The sequence below is a fragment of the Podarcis vaucheri genome (assembly GCF_965113315.1).
Source record: "Podarcis vaucheri genome assembly, chromosome: 2".
Lineage (NCBI taxonomy): Eukaryota > Metazoa > Chordata > Lepidosauria > Squamata > Lacertidae > Podarcis > Podarcis vaucheri.
Genome location: NC_138760.1, coordinates 76378416 through 76400106, shown reverse-complemented (window position 1 = coordinate 76400106; position 21691 = coordinate 76378416). Strand labels below are relative to the sequence as shown.

At 46.3% G+C, this 21691-nt stretch overlaps 1 protein-coding gene across 3 annotated transcripts in view; it reads left to right on the top strand.

Moving 5' to 3' along the window:
• Positions 1–21691, top strand: part of SLC38A3 (solute carrier family 38 member 3) — a 163438-nt gene that overhangs the window by 123387 nt on the left and 18360 nt on the right. For all 3 annotated transcript variants that reach the window (XM_082214546.1, XM_082214545.1, XM_082214544.1), the window contains 6 exons: positions 3814–4043; positions 5704–5779; positions 6312–6427; positions 17438–17511; positions 18754–18846; positions 19026–19107. In XM_082214546.1, the coding sequence (XP_082070672.1) occupies positions 3937–4043; positions 5704–5779; positions 6312–6427; positions 17438–17511; positions 18754–18846; positions 19026–19107 (548 nt within the window). In that variant the 5' untranslated portion in view covers positions 3814–3936. The remainder of the gene's footprint in view (positions 1–3813; positions 4044–5703; positions 5780–6311; positions 6428–17437; positions 17512–18753; positions 18847–19025; positions 19108–21691) is intronic.

Genomic DNA, 21691 nt, shown 5'->3' with positions numbered 1-21691 from the left:
AATGCCACACAGAGTTGATGTGTAAATAGGGATGTGTGAGGAATGAAAGGTCTGCTGGGGTCCTTTGTGGGGGTCATGAGACCTACCTGCGCTCAAAATCCATTGTCACCCATGTTGGAGCTAGGAGTTAGGAGTGTGTCCAACTACCTGGAAAAAGGAAGTCTGTCTGTATATCCAGCCAGCAGAGGCATACCTAAGGGTTGTTGAAACCAGTGCCCGCAAAAACCACCTATCGGTCTATGGAGTGTATGATGTATATATGTTTGTGGTGATGCGGCACCACTGTTGCAACAAGATCGAGCATGGCAGAAGCTTCCTGTCCTTCTCACACCGCAGCACAAAGACGTGTGAATCCCCCCCCTTCCTCACCTGACCCTCACTCTCGATGCTTTGAGTAATGGGGTCGTGTAAAAAGGGACTGCAGGTGTGCCTTGGAGTTTTTCTAACCCTGGCAGTATTGTTGCATAGGAACTGGGAGCAGAAAATGGGGTGCCCTACAGAGAATGAAGGGCTGTTTCTTGAAAAGCAATGTGAAAGGGCTTATTTCAGTTCTCCCTTCTGCTAAAACTAGGGTGAACAAAAAGCACAAAAGTTGTTTCCGTTTGCCTCGTTGGGGTGGGTATGTGGACATTTTAGGAGTCTATGTCAGTCACAAACAATCACAGTTGAGGTTGGCTTATTTGTTACCTGTGGGCAGCCAAACATTTCCCAAGTCTGATCTCTACAGTGACGAAAGTAGATTAGCAGTGCAATCCTAGACACATCTACTCAGAATTAAGCCCTGCTGAGTTCAGTGGGACTTGCTCCCGGGTAAGTGTGTGTTTCGGATTGCAGGCTAGATCTTTGGCAGGAATCCCCTTAACATTATACTGATACTCTATTCTGGTGTTCCATCATGTTTTGCTGCATTTGCTCTCTTTCACTTTCAACCACTGGTTCTCTCTTCTCTTTATCAGTTGATTTTGTGCCCTGGAAAAAGTCAAAGGAAGGGATGTGCGTGGGAACTCAAGCTTGTCACCCTACTGGATTCTTAAGTACAACGGATTGAATCACAAACTTGGTTTGTTGGAAAGGATGGGGTTGGTGTTTTGCTGCTTAAACTATTGTTAGCATCTATTTGATATGTTACAAGGAGGTTGCAATTAGGACATCTGAAATGAGTAACCAGCGGTGTTGAATAACAAAATAAGCTCAGATTTAATTATTTATTTTGCTTTCTGTTCCATTGGCAAACAAGACCAGAGTTTGGGATGTTTTTGATCATCAGAAGGTGATCCAAGAGCACTTATCTCCCTTGCCCATTCATGCTTTGTTTCTGCTTTTTTTCTGGTACTGACACCCTTAAACGAGTATGTATATGAGACAGAGAGAGACTGTGGAGCAAGAAATAGAACTATTTAACAGCTTGAGAGAGTTTTTTGTTTGTTTGGTTTTTGCAGAGCTCTTACTGTGCCTCTTGCAGAGTTTTCTCAAATGATACTGATTTTTAAAATTTTATCTTTGTCACCAGGAGATCAAACAAAGATTCCCAAGACACTGGGTTCTCTGCACTCTTAAATGCCCAATAAAGCAGAAATAAGTTTTGCCCAACAACAAAAAAAAAGCTTTGTTTGCACAATTCTTTCAAAAACCTTTGCAAGTAACTATGTCAGATAAGCATAAGAAGAGCTGGGTTCAAATCCCTGCTAGCCGTGAAGCTCACTGAGTGACTTTGACCCATTCACTGTTTCTCATCCTAAATGTACCCCAAAGGGTTGTTGTGACAAAAGGACAGAGGTGAGAAATAACCTGAGGTCCTTGGATTAAGAGTGGAAAATGAATGCAAAACACAACACGTTGTTGTTTAGTCATTTAGTCGTGTCCGACTCTTACAATGTCTTGAAAAGCAAAGAATTAGGCTAGCATTTCACAGGAATCATATGGCAACAGAGGGAAGGAAAATGGAAGACCCTGGGGTGCTGCAGGAAGAGACTAGCAATTACTAGTAATTTTCAATGAAGAATCACCAGGGACTAGGCCTTTGATCAATCTTAAGAGAACGTTGCAGGCATGTACAGTCTGCTTTTCCTTGATCACTGGTTTAACTACACAGTCCTCAAGTATGTGGGGCTTCAGTGGGCTGGCCAGGTCAGGAAGCACGACTTTTGCAACACTGGTTTTAAAAATTAAACACTAAGGGGAGTGAGCCAAGTATCTTTTCTGCTCCTGAGCTCGGTCAGATGTATGGCTGCGATCGGAAATGAAGTTGCCAGGAGATTTTCTAAGCGTGACATTTAGAGCTACATTTAACTCAATGGGAAACTTTCGAAGGGGCCATTTAGACAGGCGGTGGTAAGTCTCATGTGAGGACAAGCACAGTGAGGGGAGGAGCAGGAGTCAAAGCGGCAAGGGAGAATAAGGCTGGGAACAAACCAAGCTCTGGAAAGGTTGCAAGGACTGCAGACATCATCACCATTATTATTATTTATTAAAATTTGTATGCCGCCCTTCATCCGAAGATCCCAGAGTGGTTCACTACAGAAAAATACAAAATGAGAATACAGAGTATGTAATGAAACAAAAATAAAAGCAAACTAATATTATTATTTATTATAACACTGCAGATGCTTGCAGCTAGGAGTGTGCAAGTAGGAAGAGGATGTTATTGGGAGTGGGTGGGAGCAATGCCTAAAGGGAGGGGAGGGAAGCAAGACAAACAAGGGCAGTACACACTACAAGCTCCATGGGGTCCTTCGGCAATATGGCATCACTGGGACCCCCATCTTTCTACTACCCGCCTGCTTGCTCTCTCCCTCTGGGCCTGAGCCTCATCAGGCAGATGGAGAGTGGTGCTGCTTCTCCTTGCTTTAGTCACAGCCTTCACTTGCTTGGAAGAACAAGAACAAGGAACAGGAACAGGGATCTCTGGAGATCAGCAGCAGGCCCCCTGGTGGAATATGGGCCTTGGCAAGTGCCTTATCATGCCGACCTCTGACGCCTGCCCTGAACAAGGGTGTTTGGGCCCAGGAAAGCAGATGGCCTACAAGGAAAATGCAGTGAAAGGCAGCCCCAGGGAAGGAATGGCGTTTCTTGTGGGCAGGATGTCCTGACACTCTTACAGTGTCAGGGTACATGCAGTGCAGATTGTATTGCAGTGGGGAATTGTGAGAGCAACGTCACACATATTCTTGGGCTGTTTGGTGCTCAGGTTTTTGAAGCCTTTCTCTTAGCTCTGTGATTGGTGCGAAGAGCCCAAATGAATGATGTCATGGTTGCGATTAGCATCTCCCAAAGCTGAAGATTATTCTCGGGTGTATCTTGAATTTGTTGGTACACTGTGTGCAAAGATAGGAGTAGTGGAATCTCACTGAGATACACCAGCAAGTGGAAGAGTGAGAAGCTAGCCAGGGCTCTGATGCTCCAAAGCTGGGCTATCCTACAAGGTGGCCTATGGAAGCATAAAGGAAGATTTCCCCACTCACATGTTATCTCTCTCACCAACCGCTTGCTACACCCAAACCAGCATCAACAGTAGGGAATGCATTCATTCGCTGGTTAGAAAAGAAATTTAAGTGGTTGTCAGCCATTTCTAGCAGAATTGTTCTGGAGTGATCCCAAGTGGACAACATTTGGACAATGGCTGGTTTTTAGGGAGTAATTCTTATTAATAATCTTGTGACTGAAACTTGTGCAATCTGCCTGCCATCCTTCAATGTATACAGCAATGCCTAATTTTCTCTCCTGTGCTGGACATGTTCAATTCCTCTTTGCCAAATCTTTAACAGCATTTTTTCATCTGGTCAAATATCTGATTTGGTGGGTGTTTCTTTGCAGACACAGCACTGCTAAGGAGACCACCGCCCTGTACAGATTCCATCTCCACGCTGTATAACCCACTACTTGTCTGAAAGCTCACTGCCAGGGAAGAAGAGAAAGGGCTCAATTCAGAAAGCGAAGATGAACTCCATGGCTATCCCCATCCAGACGGAGATGGTAGAGCTGGTGCCGAATGGAAAACACTCGTCTTTAAATGCCTCCTCCATCCCCTCCGTAGGGAATGACAGGTGAGCCATAGCAACCTTGGTCTATTAGACTTGAGAGTGAGATTGCTGGGCTGAAGATAATGCAATCTTCCTCAATACAAGTCCCCTCTCCTTCCCGTGAAATTAGAGCTCTTTCAGTGAGTACAAAGCACTGCCAATGACTCCTGGCCACCATTCAGTAATCAGTCTCTGGACCATGGGTAGGCAAACTAAGGCCTGGGGGCCAGATTCAGCCTAATTGCCTTCTAAATCCGGCCCGTGGATGGTCCGGGAATCAGCGTTTTTTTATATGAGTAGAATGTATTCTTTTATTTAAAATGCGTCTCTGGGTTATTTGTGGGGCATAGGAATTCATTCACACACACACACACCCCGCCCCATATAGTCCAGCCCCCCACAAGGTCTGAGGGACAGTGGACCGCCGCCCTGCTGAAAAAGTTTGCTGACCCCTGGTCTAGACGATAATCTGGAGTGCAGGTGAGTGGGTGATGATAGTGTTGCAAGTGTTGCATGAAGGACAGACAGTGATTTTGGACCATGGTACAGCTGAGGCTTTGGGCCTTCCCACAGATCAGTTTATAAATGCATACTTTTTCATTGCGTTTTCTTACGTTTTCTTACATTGTTCTGTGCCGACTGAATATCTTCCTTCAAGGCTACAACTGGATGTGAAATTGTCAAGAAAGCTCCGGTTATTTGTTAAGAGTTTCTGCTGAACTGTTAGCAGTCCAGATCTAAACAATTTTTAAAAAGTAGGGGTAGGGTAGGGTAGGGAAGAGAAACTTTGCAGCACATAATTCTTCACTAGAGTTTTATTTATCCAATCACATTTGCAGCTGTTTTCGCAGTGTAGATGGGATATTGCAGTACAGTCAATTGGAGAGGGACAAGGGGGCTTAGGACCCTGTCGCTCCTGCTTGCTCTCTTGGTGGCTTCTGTGTCACCTCTGTGAGCTGAGGGTACTGTTTTACAACAGATCCACACCTTCTCATAGAGTTGGTATCAAGGAGTAGCGTTGAGTAATTGTGTCTTGCCACCCTGGTGGTTGGAATGTAGGATGCTGCTACTTTATCTCCGGTGTTATTCAACATACACGTTGGCCCTGCTTTCCAAACGCTCACTAGGCGAAAAATCACTTATCCAAACACAAGGAATTAGTACCCAAACCTTTAGTACACACTGTGGATTCAGATATATGAACAGCCAAAGTTTTCCTATTTCCTTACTTGGTAGGCTGCAGTCATTTTAGGAAGTAACCATAGAGGGAAGGGGAGAGACATGGGACAAATCACGAATTAGAAATGTTCCTAGAGGAAGTAATGGAAATCATCAGCTCGCTATGTGAAGGCTCACCTAACGAATTATTTCCTGGGAACACATTGTGTTGGGTAAGCAGGACCTGCACGTATAAGGAGATTTGGGGCACAGTGTGATCAGTATGCTAGTGATGCCAAGCTCTTTTTCTTTGTAACATATGAATTAGCAGAGGCTATACATTGTCCAACTGCAAGGGAAGACTCTGCCCAGTTTGGCTAAGCAAGCAGACAACGGGCATATAAGAGGACACTCTGCAGGCCAACACAATCATGAGTCCCCATCTCATGTGCCCAAGCTCTTAGTAGGGAAATTTTCAAGAGGAGGGTAATCACTTTAACAAGCATTGTCCTTTCCCACCATCCAGATTTGATGACAACCAGCCAGAGATGGAAGAGTTCCTTCCACACGGTGCTGAAAAGAAACAGACTCATTTCACAGATGTAAGTACAGTACAGTGGCTCAGGTCTCTTAAATTCATTTGGTTGGGAGCTAAGGTGTCAAAGCAGTGGGGCATGTGAGGCCGGTATATATTCTGCAAATGGGTTAGATAGCAGCCATGCAAATCCATTCTAGAAAGCCATCCACCATCAATTGCTACCTACCAGTATAGGGATCACCAGCCTTTGGGCTAAATCCAACCTCCTCGGAAAGCCATATGGCTCCACAGTCTTCATCATTTTGTTGGGGGGGGGGGGGTTAGAATGGAAGGCAAGAGAACTTGCCTGCAGGAAAGATGGAGAGGAAAACTAGTTGCAGACCTGAATTCTGGGAACTGCACTAAGACATCATTCTAGGGGGAGCAGGATTCCAGAGCACCCTTCTCAACATTTCCCCTCCCAAACTTAATGTAAGGAACATATGGGGAGGAATAGGCCAAAAAGGGCTGGGGAAGAGGAGCTAAGACAGCATCCCCAACTCCTTCCCAGCAAACTCTTTCTGACTTTCTCTCTGCCTCTTTTACTTTCCCTACAGTTTGAAGGAAAGACCTCTTTCGGGATGTCCGTCTTCAACCTCAGCAATGCCATCATGGGCAGCGGGATCCTCGGTCTGGCATATGCCATGGCCAACACTGGTATCCTCCTATTTCTGTAAGTGCCATTTCCAGAAGAGCTACAAATATATGCATACCATCCCCTTATATCTCACTAGTAGCTTGGGCAGTCTGCTCTTATCCTGCTCTAAATGCTGTCCTTTTGGATCATTTTGAATTTAGCATTTAAATTGCTTCATCAAACTGGTACTAGTTTTACTGCTGTGATGCCCCTTCAGTGCTTAGGAAGGCCTCCTTTAGATAAAGATTTTGCCAGCCATCCCTTTCCTGTCGTTTTGCCTCCTCTTCCCCATTCTTCTGCTTGAGCTGACTCTGCAGAGTGTGGTAGCAGCAGGGAGTCTTTCCTTGCCATGGCTTTGTATGCTTTACCCACCATGTCTCAGGGGATGGTCCAAAGGCACATGAGGCCACCACCTTTCTGAAGCTAAGCAGTTTTGGGTCTGGTCAGTGCCTGGATGAGAGACTTCCAGGGAAACCTGTGTACGCCACTTTGGGATCCATAATGGAAGAAAAGGCAAGATACAAATGTAATAAAATAAATGTGGAGAAGCACTACATATGGATTGCTTGAAGCAGCACTCACATATGACTCATTAACACTCTGCTTCGCCCTTTCTGCTCCATTTTTGAGACTAAAATTCTATCACATAAACATGACTTTTTTAAAAAAAGATATATCACATAACTTTCTTTCTAAATTGATGTTTCAGGGATTTGCATACTACAAAAGTGTGAAAATCTTGATATTTTGGGAACTGCAAAAAAGAAAAGAAGAAATGCCCAGTGTTTCTAGTGCAGCTTAATGGCTTTGCTATAGTTAAACTGGAGAACATTAATTTACATTTTCCTGGAGATGCGGTAGCATGAGGTAGCATGCTTCCCAGCATGATTAGAAACCGCTGTGCTGAGGACTGGGGTGCAATTGGATGTTTCCCCTCATTGAGGTGGTGCGGGGACAGTCTGGACTTACATCCTCTGAATAGAAAAGTTGAGTGTTCCTCCTCTGTTTGGAGCTAAGGTCATTGGCAAGAGTGGTTCCTGAATCAGAAATCAGCTGGGCTTTGGGACGGAAGAGACAAAGGAGGCTTGTTAGGCTTATACTATGTGGGTAGTGGCAGGTGGGTTGGGGCAGGTTGGGGCCTCCAGCCTAGGGGCAAACATGACTATAGCCTATTGATGATTTGAGAAGTGCTGAGGCAGCTGAGTTCCACAACGTGGGCTACTGAAATGGTTCCCATGCCCCTTCCTTCCTCCTTCCTCTGGCTTTTAGAACCAGGAGGGGCTAAGGCCTGGAAAACTACCCAGAATGCACCTCTTCAGAATGGAGAGCCAAGCGAAGCAGTCCCGTCAGGGCAGGAGAAAGGAATATAAGCAAAGTGATACTCCACTGGTAGTGGGAACAGTGGGCTTTTCTCTTTTGCACATCACCTAGAAAGCTGTTGGTGTGAAACAAAGATTTTGTTGGCCGCAGTCATTTTAGGCACATTAACATGCCCTCCAGCGGGAGAAAGGCCTATGAAGTGGAAGGAACAGCAGGCAGAAATAGATAAAAGGCCCTTTTAGGTGGCTCACTCAGCCCTCTGTGGCACTGGGCAGCCCTTCTTTTCAGGTCCCTAGAGAAAAGGGAAGGCCCTTCTCCTGCCAGAAGGCAGCACATGACAGCACAGCCTAGCTGAGCACTTTTCCTCTGGTGCTCACTTGAAGTTGGTACACGCAGTGTTGCTATCTTGAGCTTGAAAATATAATGTTCCAACTCCTGACCACCCATGGGGCCTCTTGCTAGGTCAACTAAACATTTGAGGACACTGCAGGTGTTGACTTTCCCCTCATTTGTTACCAATTTCCCTTTGTCCCTTTCTCTGTCTCCCCCTTTCTGGGATATGACCACCACTCACAACTATGCAAACAAAGCAGCAGGCAGAGGAAGCTGCCTTCAGCAGGGGCTGAGAGGAAACTCACTGTCAGTTTGGTTTATAGGCCTTAAGCTATATCTGGGGCAGGGTGAGGAGGAGGAACCATTCATAGTCAGTAGGACTAGAGAGTGATCAATCTCAATATGCCAATTATCCGGGCATCACCACCCTTGGCAGTCAGCAAGCACAAGCGAGTCATATCTTTGGCGCTGGCACTCTATAATAGAATCCTGGAATCCAAGGAAACTGAGGTGATTTTCTCACAGTATTTATTTATTTATTCATTCATTCATTCATCCCCTTTTAAAAGTTTATATACAGCCCTTTGACAATAGACCACAGTGCAGTTTACAACATAGAATATAATAAACAATATACATATATTAATACATAATATGCATTCAATACAAAAAATTAAAACAGTTAATCATAAGTAATAAAGGTAAAGGTAAAGGTACCCCTGCCCGTACGGGCCAGTCTTGACAGACTCTGGGGTTGTGCACCCATCTCACTCAAGAGGCCGGGGGCCAGCGCTGTCCGGAGACACTTCCGGGTCACGTGGCCAGCGTGACATCGCTGCTCTGGCGAGCCAGAGCCGCACACGGAAACGCTGTTTACCTTCCCGCTAGTAAGCGGTCCCTATTTATCTACTTGCACCCAAGGGTGCTTTCGAACTGCTAGGTTGGCAGGCGCTGGGACCGAACAACGGGAGCGCACCCCGCTGCGGGGATTCGAACCGCCGACCTTTCGATCGGCAAGCCCTAGGCGCTGAGGCTTTTACCCACAGCGCCACCCGCGTCCCACAATCATAAGTAATACTCAGTAACAAATAATACACAATTGTAAATCATGAATGCATACTAAGCAGGAATGCCAAATTATACACAATAACATCTCAGCAATAAATTCCACAACTCCTGTAAAATACAGTCTGTTATCTAACGACAGCCTCCTGAAAAATAAGGGAGAGGTAAATCATCAGCAAGATATTGAAAGTGGGGTAACTGTACAAATGCATATACCATATTTTTCCGTGTTCAAGATGCCCCCATGTATAAGACAACCCCTATTTTTTAAAACCTGAGATTAATAAATCAATATTTCTTGAGTTGTTTAGCTTTTTGGGAGAAGGTTGCTGCCACAATTGTTCACCCACCCGACCCCCTCTATCTGTGTATAAGATGACCCCCAATTTTCGCCTAGTTTTTTAAAGCAAAAAACATTAGTCCTATACAGTAATTTAGTCTGTACACAACTAGCTCTTAATTTCCACTCTACAGGAAATGCACATCCTCCTAGCTCTCACCTAGGAGGTTTTCTTTCCCATTCTCCTACCCTGGAAGACCTACATTTCCCTGCCTCTCACTCAGAGTCCTTCTGCCACAGAGTCCTTTGTCCCCTCATGGCACCTCAGAAGGAGAGACATCAAAGAGTACCGTATTTTTCGCTCCATAGGACGCACCTGACCAAAAGACGCACCAAGTTTTTAGAGCAGGAAAATAAGAAGAAAAAATCCAACTCAAATGTTGTACTAAACTATTTAAAACAGCAAAGTGGGTGGCTCCTGTCCACTTTGCTGCTTTAAAGCGAGCCACAATATATAATGAAGAGAATGGAAAAAGGACAGACATTCCATTATAATGTAGCTGTTTTCATCATCACTGGGAAGTCAGTATTGGCAGCAGTCACAAAAATTAAAATTTGAGCATTTTACTGTTATTAATCAAGAATATTTATAGTCAGGGAGAGAAACCAGGGCTGTGCAAATGAGAAGTGCTTGGAGTATGGAGGAACAGCAAAGAGATCAAATGATTGCGCTCCAGTTCCTAAATCTCTGAAGTTTTCTCAAAACAGGCCTGGTTGTTTTGAAAGGAAGATTCAAAATGGAGTGACTGAGCAAAGAACAGAGGAGGAAAAGAGGGCAGATAAATAGCTTCCATTCAATACCAAGAGAACACAATGTTTTTGGTTTGGTATAGGTGGACTGTACTTGTAAGAATTTGTATAATGAATTATAGAGTTGGAGTGGAATATCAGAGCCTCTTTTCAGCAGTAAAGATTAGCTGCTAGAAACATGGTCCACACACAAACACACAGGATGTCTGGTTATAGTTGCAGTTACAGATAGGTAGCCGTGTTGGTCTGCCATAGTCAAAATAAAAAAATTCCTTCCAGTAGCACCTTAAAGACCAACTAAGTTAGTTCTTGGTATGAGATTTCGTGTGCATGCACACTTCTTCAGATACAGAGCAGTGTATCTGAAGAAGTGTGCATGCACACAAAAGCTCATACCAAGAACTAACTTAGTTGGTCTTTAAGGTGCTACTGGAAGGAATTTTTTTATTTTGGTTATAGTTGTTTAGTTTAAACTGTTACTGAGCCAGATGCCTGCTCGGTTTTAGCTGAGCTCACTAATACTGAATTGTGGAAATGCTTTGCATGTATTTATGACTATTTCTGCAAAACGGCTACCTGAAGAAATCCCCAAACTTAATATTTTTAAACTTCAAACGGAGCTCAGAATCCGGTTAGGCAATCCTTTGCAGTTGAATTAGGAGGCACTGAGAGAAAGCAATTTGCTGCTCCCCACCCCCCCTCCACCCCAGGATCACACAGCCTTCCCTCTGCTTGCAAACCTTGTCGGAGCTTCAGGGGGAATGCAAACGCTATAGGCAGAGCAGTGTGGCTCCCCCCCCCAAAGAGCACCCCAGGAGCGCAGGACAAAGACGCACAGCCTTCCCTCTGCTTGCAAACCTTGTCGGGGCTTCAGGGGGGATGCAAAAGCTATAGGCAGAGCAGTGTAGCTCCTCCCCCCCTCCACCCCAGGATCACACAGCCTTCCCTCTGCTTGCAAACCTTGTGGGAGCTTCAGGGGGAATGCAAAAGCTATAGGCAGAGCAGTGTGGCTCCCCCCCCAAAAAAAAGCACCCCAGGAGCGCAGGGCAAAGACGCACAGCCTTCCCTCTGCTTGCAAACCTTGTCGGGGCTTCAGGGGAAAGTAAAGGCTGTAGGCAGAGCAGTGTAGCTCCTCCCCCCTCCACCCCAGGATCACACAGCCTTCCCTCTGCTTGCAAACCTTGTCGGAGCTTCAGGGGGAATGCAAAAGCTATAGGCAGAGCAGTGTGGCTCCCCCCCCCAAAAAAAGCACCCCAGGAGCGCAGGGCAAAGACGCACAGCCTTCCCTCTGCTTGCAAACCTTGTCGGGGCTTCAGGGGAAAGTAAAGGCTGTAGGCAGAGCAGTGTAGCTCCTCCCCCCTCCACCCCAGGATCACACAGCCTTCCCTCTGCTTGCAAACCTTGTCGGAGCTTCAGGGGGAATGCAAAAGCTATAGGCAGAGCAGCGTGGCTCCTCCCCCACCCCCAAAGAGCACCCCAGGAGCGCAGGGCAAAGACGCACAGCCTTCCCGCTGCTTGCAAACGTTGCCGGGGCTTCAGGGGAAAGCGGAGGCAGCCGGCAGAGCACCGTGGCTCCTCCCCCGATCCCCGAAGAGCAGCCCAGCAGCGTAGGGCAACAGCGATTTGGCTCCAGGGACCACACATTCGCTCCATAAGACGCACAGACATTTTCCCTTCCTTTTTAGGAGGAAAAAAGTGCGTCCAATGGTGCGAAAAATACGGTAATTCCCTTGTGTCATATCATTGATGTGACCGCCCCCCCCCCCAGTGTCAGCCCATCCCTGAGCAGTCCACTGACAGCAGCATGCCGGCCTTCTCAGCAGCAGCAGCTCATCAGCCCTGTCCTGTGTACCAAATTGCCTGCCAATTAGTGCCAAAAGTTGAAGGGTCTTAGAGAGCTGCCTCAGCTATAAAGGGCAAGGAGTGAGATGTCTGAAGCTCACTCTACTTTTCTTTCCTTGATAACCCACCTCTGTCGCTGCTGCCAATATCTTTCCTTGTCGCTGCCTGCGGTGTGCCTGGCTTTATCGCTCTCTGTCCAGAAACACACCCTTGGGATGGGTGAGGCCCAGATGGCCAGACTCTGCACAGTGGCTACTAATTAATAACACAGATTGTTTCAGTTTGATTCTTTCCTGTGCTGCCAAGTAATAGCAACCGTGGTGGTACTGCTATGCCCAAATTGTGGTGGTGGTACTATGCCCAAGTTTAGTCTTGCCACACCTTTCCTCACCTCTGCCCACCCAGAATGTGTTTTACCTGCACTGCCCATGGACACCCACCCACCCTGTCAAACATGATATCTAATGGAGCTTCCCTGTCTAGAAAAAGTATACTTCTGAGTAACAGCTGCTGGGAACAAGCAACATGGCTTGATCCCTTCTTCTCAGATTCCCAGAGGCATTTGCATGGTGGGCAATATGGAGACAGGTGAAGTGCCCAAGACCACAAAGCAAAAGTGAAGTCTGAGCTCCAAACATAGTATCACAACTCAAAACCCTCCCCTCAAAAGTTACAGCCAGGTTTACTCAGCATGATGCTCTTCCAGGTTCAGAAAGCCTCGTAATAATGCTGCAAACATTACATCTCCACACAGTGCAATTTTATATATCAGTGCTCCAAGGTTTGGTGATGGCCACTAACTTGCATATCTTTAAAGATGTATTTAAAAAGAATTAGAGAAACTTGTGGGGGATACATTCTATCGACAGCTCTTAGCCATGTAGCTTCCTGGCTATATGAACCCCCATGTTCAGTGGAAGTATACATCTGATTGCCAGGTGCTGGGGACAATAAACAAGGAACGGCTTCTGCTTTCATGCCCTGCTTCCACAGACATCTGGCTGGTTAATCTTAGAAACAGGGAGCTAAATGGGATGAACCCTTCCTCTGATTCAGAAGGGCTCTTATTTATGTCCTTAGCTAACCCAGTTACCACTATTCTGCCCAACGCATCATTTTTTAATTTTAATTTTTGCTTCATTTCCTTCCCATGTCTCCATCCTCCTACCCCGAATAATTTCCCCTTTAGTATATACATTTTAGCCCACATTGTAATATTTGGTTTCTATTTAAAACAAACAAACAAAAAATCTTTTCCCCCCCCTTAAAAAGAAAACAAAGTGGCTTAACCTCAAGCAGCCAGGTCAAGCAGGAAGGCTATAAAACTCTCACAAAAGATGCTCAGACTTGGAATGAGACTTGGTGACTCTCCAGGAGAGAAGAGTTCCACAACGGTGGAACATTCACAGAAAAAAAATGTCTCCCTACATGCCCTTCTGATCTTAACATTATGTAAAGGCAGTGACCTTGTGAACATGTTTTCCCTGTCATTGCAAGGACCTTCTAATGTCCGCCAGTTTCATTTAATGGCAGTGTTGGCTGGTGCCCATTGGGACTGGTAGGGTGGAAGGCAGGGAGGCCAACAGTAGGGGGAGCCAAGTAATTCTGGTGTTGTCCCCATCCTCCCTGCTGAATTCTATAACAGCAACACTGAGACTAAGGAGGAGGAAGCAGAGAGCCAGGACCACCCCTTGTTCTAAGTATAAGGAGGCAGGGTGGTGGCTGGCTGAGGGCAGACTAAGGTTGGTGCTCCATTTACCATAATGAACCTGCGTCCCTGCTTGGTGGCTACAGGAAAGGTCTTGTTCATGTTAATTCCCAGCCGTGTCAGTATATGCATCCACATTTTGGTCACAGCCTCCCTCCCCACCCCACCCCACGTTCCAATCTAAACCATCAGTCTGTTCCTAGGTAGATTACTTCAAGGAATGTGCTGAAATAAGGGCTTTCCAGCAAGTTTAAGGAACCAATATACCAATATTAAGAACAATGCCTCAGGTAGGGAGAATATGAATGTGGCTATTATCCACAGGAGGCCTCAGAAACAGTGCCATCTTCATTTTTGTTTGGAAGGAGACATCCTGTGCCCTGGCTAAAGAAACTGTGGCTTGACAGGCTGAGGATTGGCAGACTGGATGCCTCAGCACTGTCCCTGGCTGAACCCTGCCGTACGTAGTCAGGCAACGAAACAGAAACTCTCCACAGGGTAGCTGAGCTCCCCAGGCCTTGGGAAGGCTGCGCAAGTCCAGGCTTTGCCCTTACGGCCAAACAGCTCATACAGGATAGGGAGCTCAGTTTGCCAGCCCTAGGCAGCTTCTGAAGCACAAGGCGAAAGTACTCCCTCTAAATCACACCAAGCACAATTCGGTCCTGCCCTTGTGAATACACAAATCAGACTGAGGAGCTTAAAAAAAAACCTAGTAGAGGGTGGAATGGAAGATCAGCACAGTGCAAAATCCAGTGGTCTGGTGATGAATGGAGCAGCAGATGCCGAATCCCATGACTCTCAAGATTCATATATAACTAAAAAGGAACGCAGTCTAACCCACATTGCACTGCTCCTGTACAAATGGAAGGAGAGTTTGTGGAGCCAGTCTTTGGTGCTTTCCAGTTTTTTGTTCTTTGTAGATGTGGACATGCTTGTGCATCTACCACAGTAGATCCCACAGTAGATCTACTACCCACCCACTCCCTGTGCTCTTAAGCCCTTAAGCTTAGAGAGTCCTATTCTCACTTTCTCAGGTGAGAGAGGTGGCTTCAAGACAAAGCGTCTTCTTGGTGTTTTATTGTAGAATTCACTTGCTTGCTGAGGAAGTGCCAAAGTGTTGTCACTACTGAGTTTTTGGAAGCTGGTTAGGACCCAGTTTTATAAACTGCTTAGTTCTTGCTGCTTAGTTCGGTTTATAAGAATGCTATGGACTGGTTTTGCAGGGCTGTGGCCTATTCCCGGGTTTTATTCCATTTGTTGCAGTTTGTACTGTCTCACTTTATTCGTTAGCCAGCTTTCGGGCAGCAAGGCAGGATTTGAAATGAAATTATTTTCTTTGATTCTGCTTTAGGTGGGGAAAGGTTATCTCTAGGGACACGATGCATTGCTTCTCCATTTTGGTCACGCTGGTGTTCCAGTGTGAACATCTGCCCTGCCAGAGAACTGGGAGGGGCACTGCCCGGAAAGCCCAGCATAGCCAAGAAATGGAAGCTGGGACCCATGTTAAGTCAACCTGGATAGCTCGGTTGGTTAGAATGTGGTGCTGATAATGCCAAGGTTGCAGGTTCACAAACTTACACGGGCAGCAAGTGCAAGTAGCATTATGGAAGAACTGGGAGCCTAACGTTCTTAAAGCATATCGAACCATTAATGCTTAAGGTGAGGAAGGAAAGAATCAAAGATATAGGACTCTAAGAAGCTACTGCTATGGGATAACACCACCTAGCAATATTTTTGCACCCAGGAGCCTCTCTAACCTTGGAGGTATATATATAGAGAGAGAGACTGTAGACTGAAACCATGATGGATATATATGCAGAAAGTACAGTGGGCAGAGAGAAAAACACACAGCTAACCAAAATAAAACAGACAGCCATTCAGTGTGGCTCTGATTCAGACTATGAACTTGGAAACCTTGAAAGGGCAAAAATACACAGCCAACCACAGGCATCACTGCAGATTTTCATCAAAAAGAGCTACTTCAACAGAGAGGGAAATTGTCAGGCATGAGCCCAATCTATTATTGCAATTAGTGCTGTTGTTGCTGTTGCTGTTGTTGTTGTTGTTCTTGCTGCTGCTGCTCTTGCTGCTGTTACCTGCCCTTCTCTGTAAAATCCCAGGGCAGGTTACCTAAAAAAAAGTATTATAGTACAATAAACTAACCCCACCCCAAAATACTACAAAGAGATCACAATAACTGAAGTGACAATGCCTCCTGCCTCTTTCAGAATTTGAATAAAAAAGGTTGTTGCTTCAGATAAGGAAATGCTGGCTTTGGGGCTATATATATTGACATTGGCATCATTTTCTTCTCTGTCACTCTTTTCAGGGAATGGGTGCAATTCAGTGTAGTGCTAAGTGGGGAGAACAAGGGTCTGCTCATGGAGATCTTGCTGAGCAGCAAGATCTGTCACTTCATAATGAATAATAATAATAATTTTATTATTTATACCCCACCCATCTGGCTGAGTTTGCCAGCATGATCCTCCTGTCCCTTTGTGTGTGTGTGTGTGTGTGTGTGTGTGTGTGTACGTGCCCATGTGTGCATACATGCAACAGTTCTTGCTCTGAATTCTCCTGGCATCCTGCCCAGTACTTGATCCCCTGGACAGGATTGCTCACCTTTTACAAATGAATCGTTACGTAACGGAATGGCATTACAGCCGCAGCTGCTGATTGACAAGAGCCTCTGTGCATCTTCAGGGGAGCCAATGGAGGATAGTTGCCAGCAGGTTAATGCTCTTATGGAGCTGCGCCTTCAGTCTGTTGCCTCTCTCCACCCTCCACTCTGTGAGCTTAGCATCCACTAAGGGAGGAAGCAACACAAACTGGATGGCAAACTGTTGTGGGGCTTTTCCATGGGATATTTTTGTGAAACCAATGCGTGTTTCTTTCTTACTTTGTTGTATGCAGCCTAGGCTATGCTTCTGTTGCAGAGATAGGGCACTTTCCAGGCACTGAAAAAAAGAGATGTTTTGTTCCTATGGAAAATACGATTCATTGCAGCTGCAGTTGATATTTTGGAGTGTGATGGCACGAGTGTCATGGACACCCACAGCATATTGCTTGGGATGAGATTAACAGCAAGTGGCACAAGTCCCCTGTCCTTAGGACTATTGTCTGTTGATATACTGCTTTCCAGCCCAGAGGCCCCCAAAGCAGCAAGCGGCATTTTAATATAAGAAAGGAAACAATAAAAGGGCAAGATGCAGTAAATCATCACAACAACAATATGCTGGCACTGTGTTGCGAAGCTCTCTCTCTATATATATATATAAACATCTCACATAAATTTGTAAAAGTTTCAGATGTTACAGGGTCCCTTTATATTTGGAGAGGTGGTCGTTCTTCTTCTACCCCATCTCGCCATTTCAAGACAAAGCAAAACATGGCAACACCGATATCCCCTTTCACGAAACTGTCTTTCCCCTGCCCACTCCCAAACACACAGGTACGCTCTAATCCATGTGGATGGGATATAGTGCTTTTGGAATTATGGGACTATTACTAAAACGTAGTTGGGATGTGCTTCAGTTATTCCTGCAGAAAGCCCTCAGAAGATAAATCCTCAGGTGCTTCTGGAGCTGTCTAGCATGTGGCAATAGAAGGATTTGAAGTTTCCACTCCAGTCTGCCTTTCTGGATGGACATGCAATTTAGGTGTCACTGCTTTCCTCTTTTTCTTCTAGATTCCTTTTGACTGCTGTAGCTCTGCTGTCCAGCTACTCTATCCACTTGCTGCTCAAATCCTCAGGGATTGTCGGTAAGTACTACAAACCTTCTGTAAAGCCCACAAAGTGGGCTTAAGTTAAGCCCTGTCTCACGCTTGTTACCTTTTCCTTTGTGCTGTGGACCATTCCATCTCAGTGAATTTCCAGGGTTTGTGAGCGGAAGAGAGATCCCTGCCTGGAACCCTGGAGAACCACTGCCAGCCAGTGTAGGCCATGCAGGGCTAGATGAACCAGTGTCCTGATTCAGTGCAAGGCAGCTTCCTGTGTTTCTGTCCAAAGCGGATGTATTGAGCTGCCAAAGAGTGCTCTCCATAAATGCCTTCACTGCCTCTCTGCTCAAGCGATGCCTGAATTCAGAGGGAAGGTTGTCAGTGCCAGAAACCTTCACTGGAATGAAAATCTCTCAAGACAGAAGGATGATGCAAGCAGAGACGTGGACTTTTCAGACTTCTGCCTGTGCTTTTTAAGATATGTAATTTGCATTTCTTTGATTTGTATGTAAAAATAGAGAAGTTTTCACTCCAGTGCTTTCGTTATGGATGGGCAGGGTTGGGGAGGAGGAAAGTATTAGGATTTATCGAGCTTTAAAGAACACCAAGCAAATAGGGAAGCAAAATGTTATGAAAAGCATACAGGTTGATCGTATACAGGTTGTAGAGGAACTGCTTAAATGCTCTGATGGTCAGCCATCCCTCTGCTCCCACATCAGATCTCTAGGGAGGCAGTCAGCACCCTCAGTTCCTTAAACAGCAAACTCAGCTCTCATTATGTCTCCTAGTCTTTGTCTTTTCTTGGACAGACATTTTTCCATCTACCTGGTTGGGTAGGTGAATTCAGATAAATCATCAACTCTGACCATCATTTGGGCTTCTTGGGCTATCTTAGGTCCCATACAGACATCATCACTCAAAGGTTGCTGGTTAGCAGCACTGTATTGTCAAATCTAGGTACTGTCTTGGGGCAGCCTTCACTGATAGTCACAGAACTCTGATAGGAAATGCAAATAGTTTCCACGGCCCCTTTATGCACTATATTATTCAGCAACAGGAATGCTGTAATGATTCCACACCTTCTTGGGGCTAATAATGATAATAATATGTTCATGCAGACAGTTTGAGTACTTGACTTTTAAAAATGACTCTTAGGTGATCAGTGTAATCCCTGTTACATTGGCCTGAAGTCTCAGTTTGTCCAATAGTTGTGTGCCTTGTGCAGATGTGAGTCATTTTGTCTCTCTCTTTCTCTCTTGTCTATTAATTTTTGGTGTTGTCTAGGAATCCGAGCCTATGAACAGCTGGGCTACAGGGCTTTTGGAACTCCAGGGAAATTGGCAGCTGCCGTTGCCATCACACTTCAGAATATTGGAGGTAAGGAAGCCATGGAAAGGAAGCAGCTATGGAGATGGCACAGAGACACACACCAGTTCCCATCCCAGGAAGGCTTTCTGATAGCAAAGTGGGCCACAACGGTTTTCCCAAGCATCTTTACTCCCCTTCATCTGAATGGGACTCTTTTGCACCCTGTTAACTTCTGTCTCCTTCCCTAGCCATGTCCAGCTACCTGTACATTGTGAAGTCTGAAGTGCCTCTCGTCATCCAGACCTTCCTCAACCTGGAGGAGAAAACAACGTAAGTGTCCTCCCCCTTTGGCTCGTGCCTTTGTCTCTCCTACTTACCTATCCAGACAATTTCTGCAACCACCATGGGCCATAGCATCACATGGCTGTGCTCAGCAGAAGGTGAACAGTTATGGGGTGTCAGTGGCACCTAAAAGATGAGGACGAGAGGTGTTGCTCTATCTGCCTTGTTCACTCTCTGCCCTTCTTCCCAATGTCCGATGGAAGAGCCTGACTGATGCAGACTGTCAGTGGGGAACAACTGGCAAATCCTGTCCCCCATTTTTACTAAACCCTGATCCAGGTGGCTGATCTGCTCCTAGTTCTTTTGTGGGCTTCACCTATGGCTCTTGCTGCTTCACATGACATTAAGTAGCAAACACTCACATTTCCACCGCATCTGTATGTGGCAAGGAGCTGAGTAGCCAAATCCAGTTCTGTGGTGCATATACTGCTATCAGCCTTGCTGCAGGAGAAGGGCTATAACTCAAAGGGAAGGGCACATTCATTACATGCCAAAGGTCCCAGGACCAGTCCATGGCATCTCCAGGTAAGGCTAGGACTGTCCCTTGCCTGAAGCCCTGAAAAGCTGCTGCCAGTCTGTGTAGACAGCACTGAGCTGGGTGCCCCCATCGTTTGACTTGGTATGAGGGGTCAAGTATACCCATCGCCTAACAGAATAGAATTGGGTTTCTGAAACTTGGGTTTCCAGCTGTTTTGGGGCTACAACTCCCATCATCCCTAGCTAGCAGGACCAGTGGTCAGGGATGATGGGAGATATAGTCCAAAAACAGCTGGAAGCCCAGGTTTGGGAAACTGTGGATTGGACTATAGCCATGAGTTTGTGCAGAGGGGGGGGGGCAGGCAGTGGCAGGGCGGAGGCTGCTGAGGAATGAGGCTGTGGTGGCTGCTCAACTGGCCTGCCTTAGGCTTTGCTGTGTGGCAAGTTGGTTTGGGGACACATTGTGGTTGTGGCCACAGACAGGCCTGCTGGAGAGGCTGGCCAAGAGGCAAACCAGCAAGGCAAACAGGTTTCCTTTGGGTTATCAGCCTAGTGCTGGACCCTCAGGGGAACTATAGGCTAGTGCAGAGCCTGATAGGAATGCCCAGGCTGCCCCTTACCAAGGCTACTTCCTACATACTCTTACGCATCTTTTCCTCTCTTGTAGCCATCTTCCCCCTACCTTTATTCATTCTCCTCCCTCCCTGCTTGTGGCTCAGCTGTAGCTAACATCTCTCGCTCTCATAGCAGAGGGATTTGCCTCCTGCTGAGCAGCCTGTCCCAGGGATTTCACGGCATTAAGCCACTACTATTTTTGATTGACGCCAGCGCTGAATAAACCCTCGGCATGGGATTAGACCAGAGTGAACTTCCAATCCTTGCACGATGCATCACTTCCTCCTCCGCCCCTGCCCTGGATGCAGCAGCCCGAATCGTGATTCTGCTCACAGGCTGAGTGGGCTCCAGAAACCCTTTTGCCATGCGTCACACTTAGCCTGTGTGCAAGGCACCAACCTTCCCTGGTTGCTGAGGGGTTAATGCAGTGAGTTGGTACACCCTAGAGAGTCCTAGGGTGTGATCTGGTGGTATGCACGGGGGCCATTTTGTTGAAACTCAGGAAGGCTGGGTCTGGTCAGTGCCTGAATGATGGGAGATTACCTGGGAATCCAATGGATACTACCTTGATTTCTTTGATGGAAGAAAGGGCCAGGGATATAAATTTAATAAAGAAATGTGCTGGTTTGCCATCAGGGAGTCTCTCACTCCCTGGTGTCTTTGGTGCTCACCTGAGACATGTCAAGTGCTGAGCCAACAGCATCCTTCCTTTCCTCAGTGTGATACGCATTCCACTTAGTTTTTGGGGAGGTTTATGCCCAACTGGCCATGGCTACTGTAGCTGCAGGCTAGGAATGGGTAACCCAGTCGGTCAGAATAGTAACACAGGTGCCTTGATGATCTAATGGTCATCTCTTGCTCTGCCTAGTTTCCCCTCTGCCCGCACCCGTTCAGCCCCAGGAGGTTGCCCTTGGGAGACTGTGGCAGAAAAAGCTTCCCCCACCCCCTGTACTAGGCCCTGCTTTATCTGCTGACTTACTATTAGGAGAAGCCCCTTGCTGCTGTCACTGCTGCCCCATATTGGGTACATTGGACAAGACTGAATGCATTGCAGTTCTGCCCTCGGACTGTACAGTGGGGCAAATAATTGTTTGACCTGGGGGCCCTGTACTTTGAGACTCATAGTGCCTGACAGGAAGCAGAATTTCTTTACCCCATGCCATTTTTAGTAGTTCGCCCTACCACCACTACCACTTCTCTTTTGCTTGCTTCTCTCTCACTCCCCCCTCCCCCCTTTCCTTTAAAGACACACTCCTTTTGCCTTTGTGAATTTATGTACTCCAGCCCTTTCTCCCCTTAACCTCCCCACATAGAATAAAATAACCAACACAAACCTCCCTTCCAAAAATCTTAATGCAGATTGGATAAGCATATTGTTGTACAGATTACCTTGGAATAGTGTGTTTCGGTTGCATGCTTTATATGAGACGGGGCAGAATTCCGAGTTGCCTTCCGAAAACCTTCTCCACCTCACAGAAAG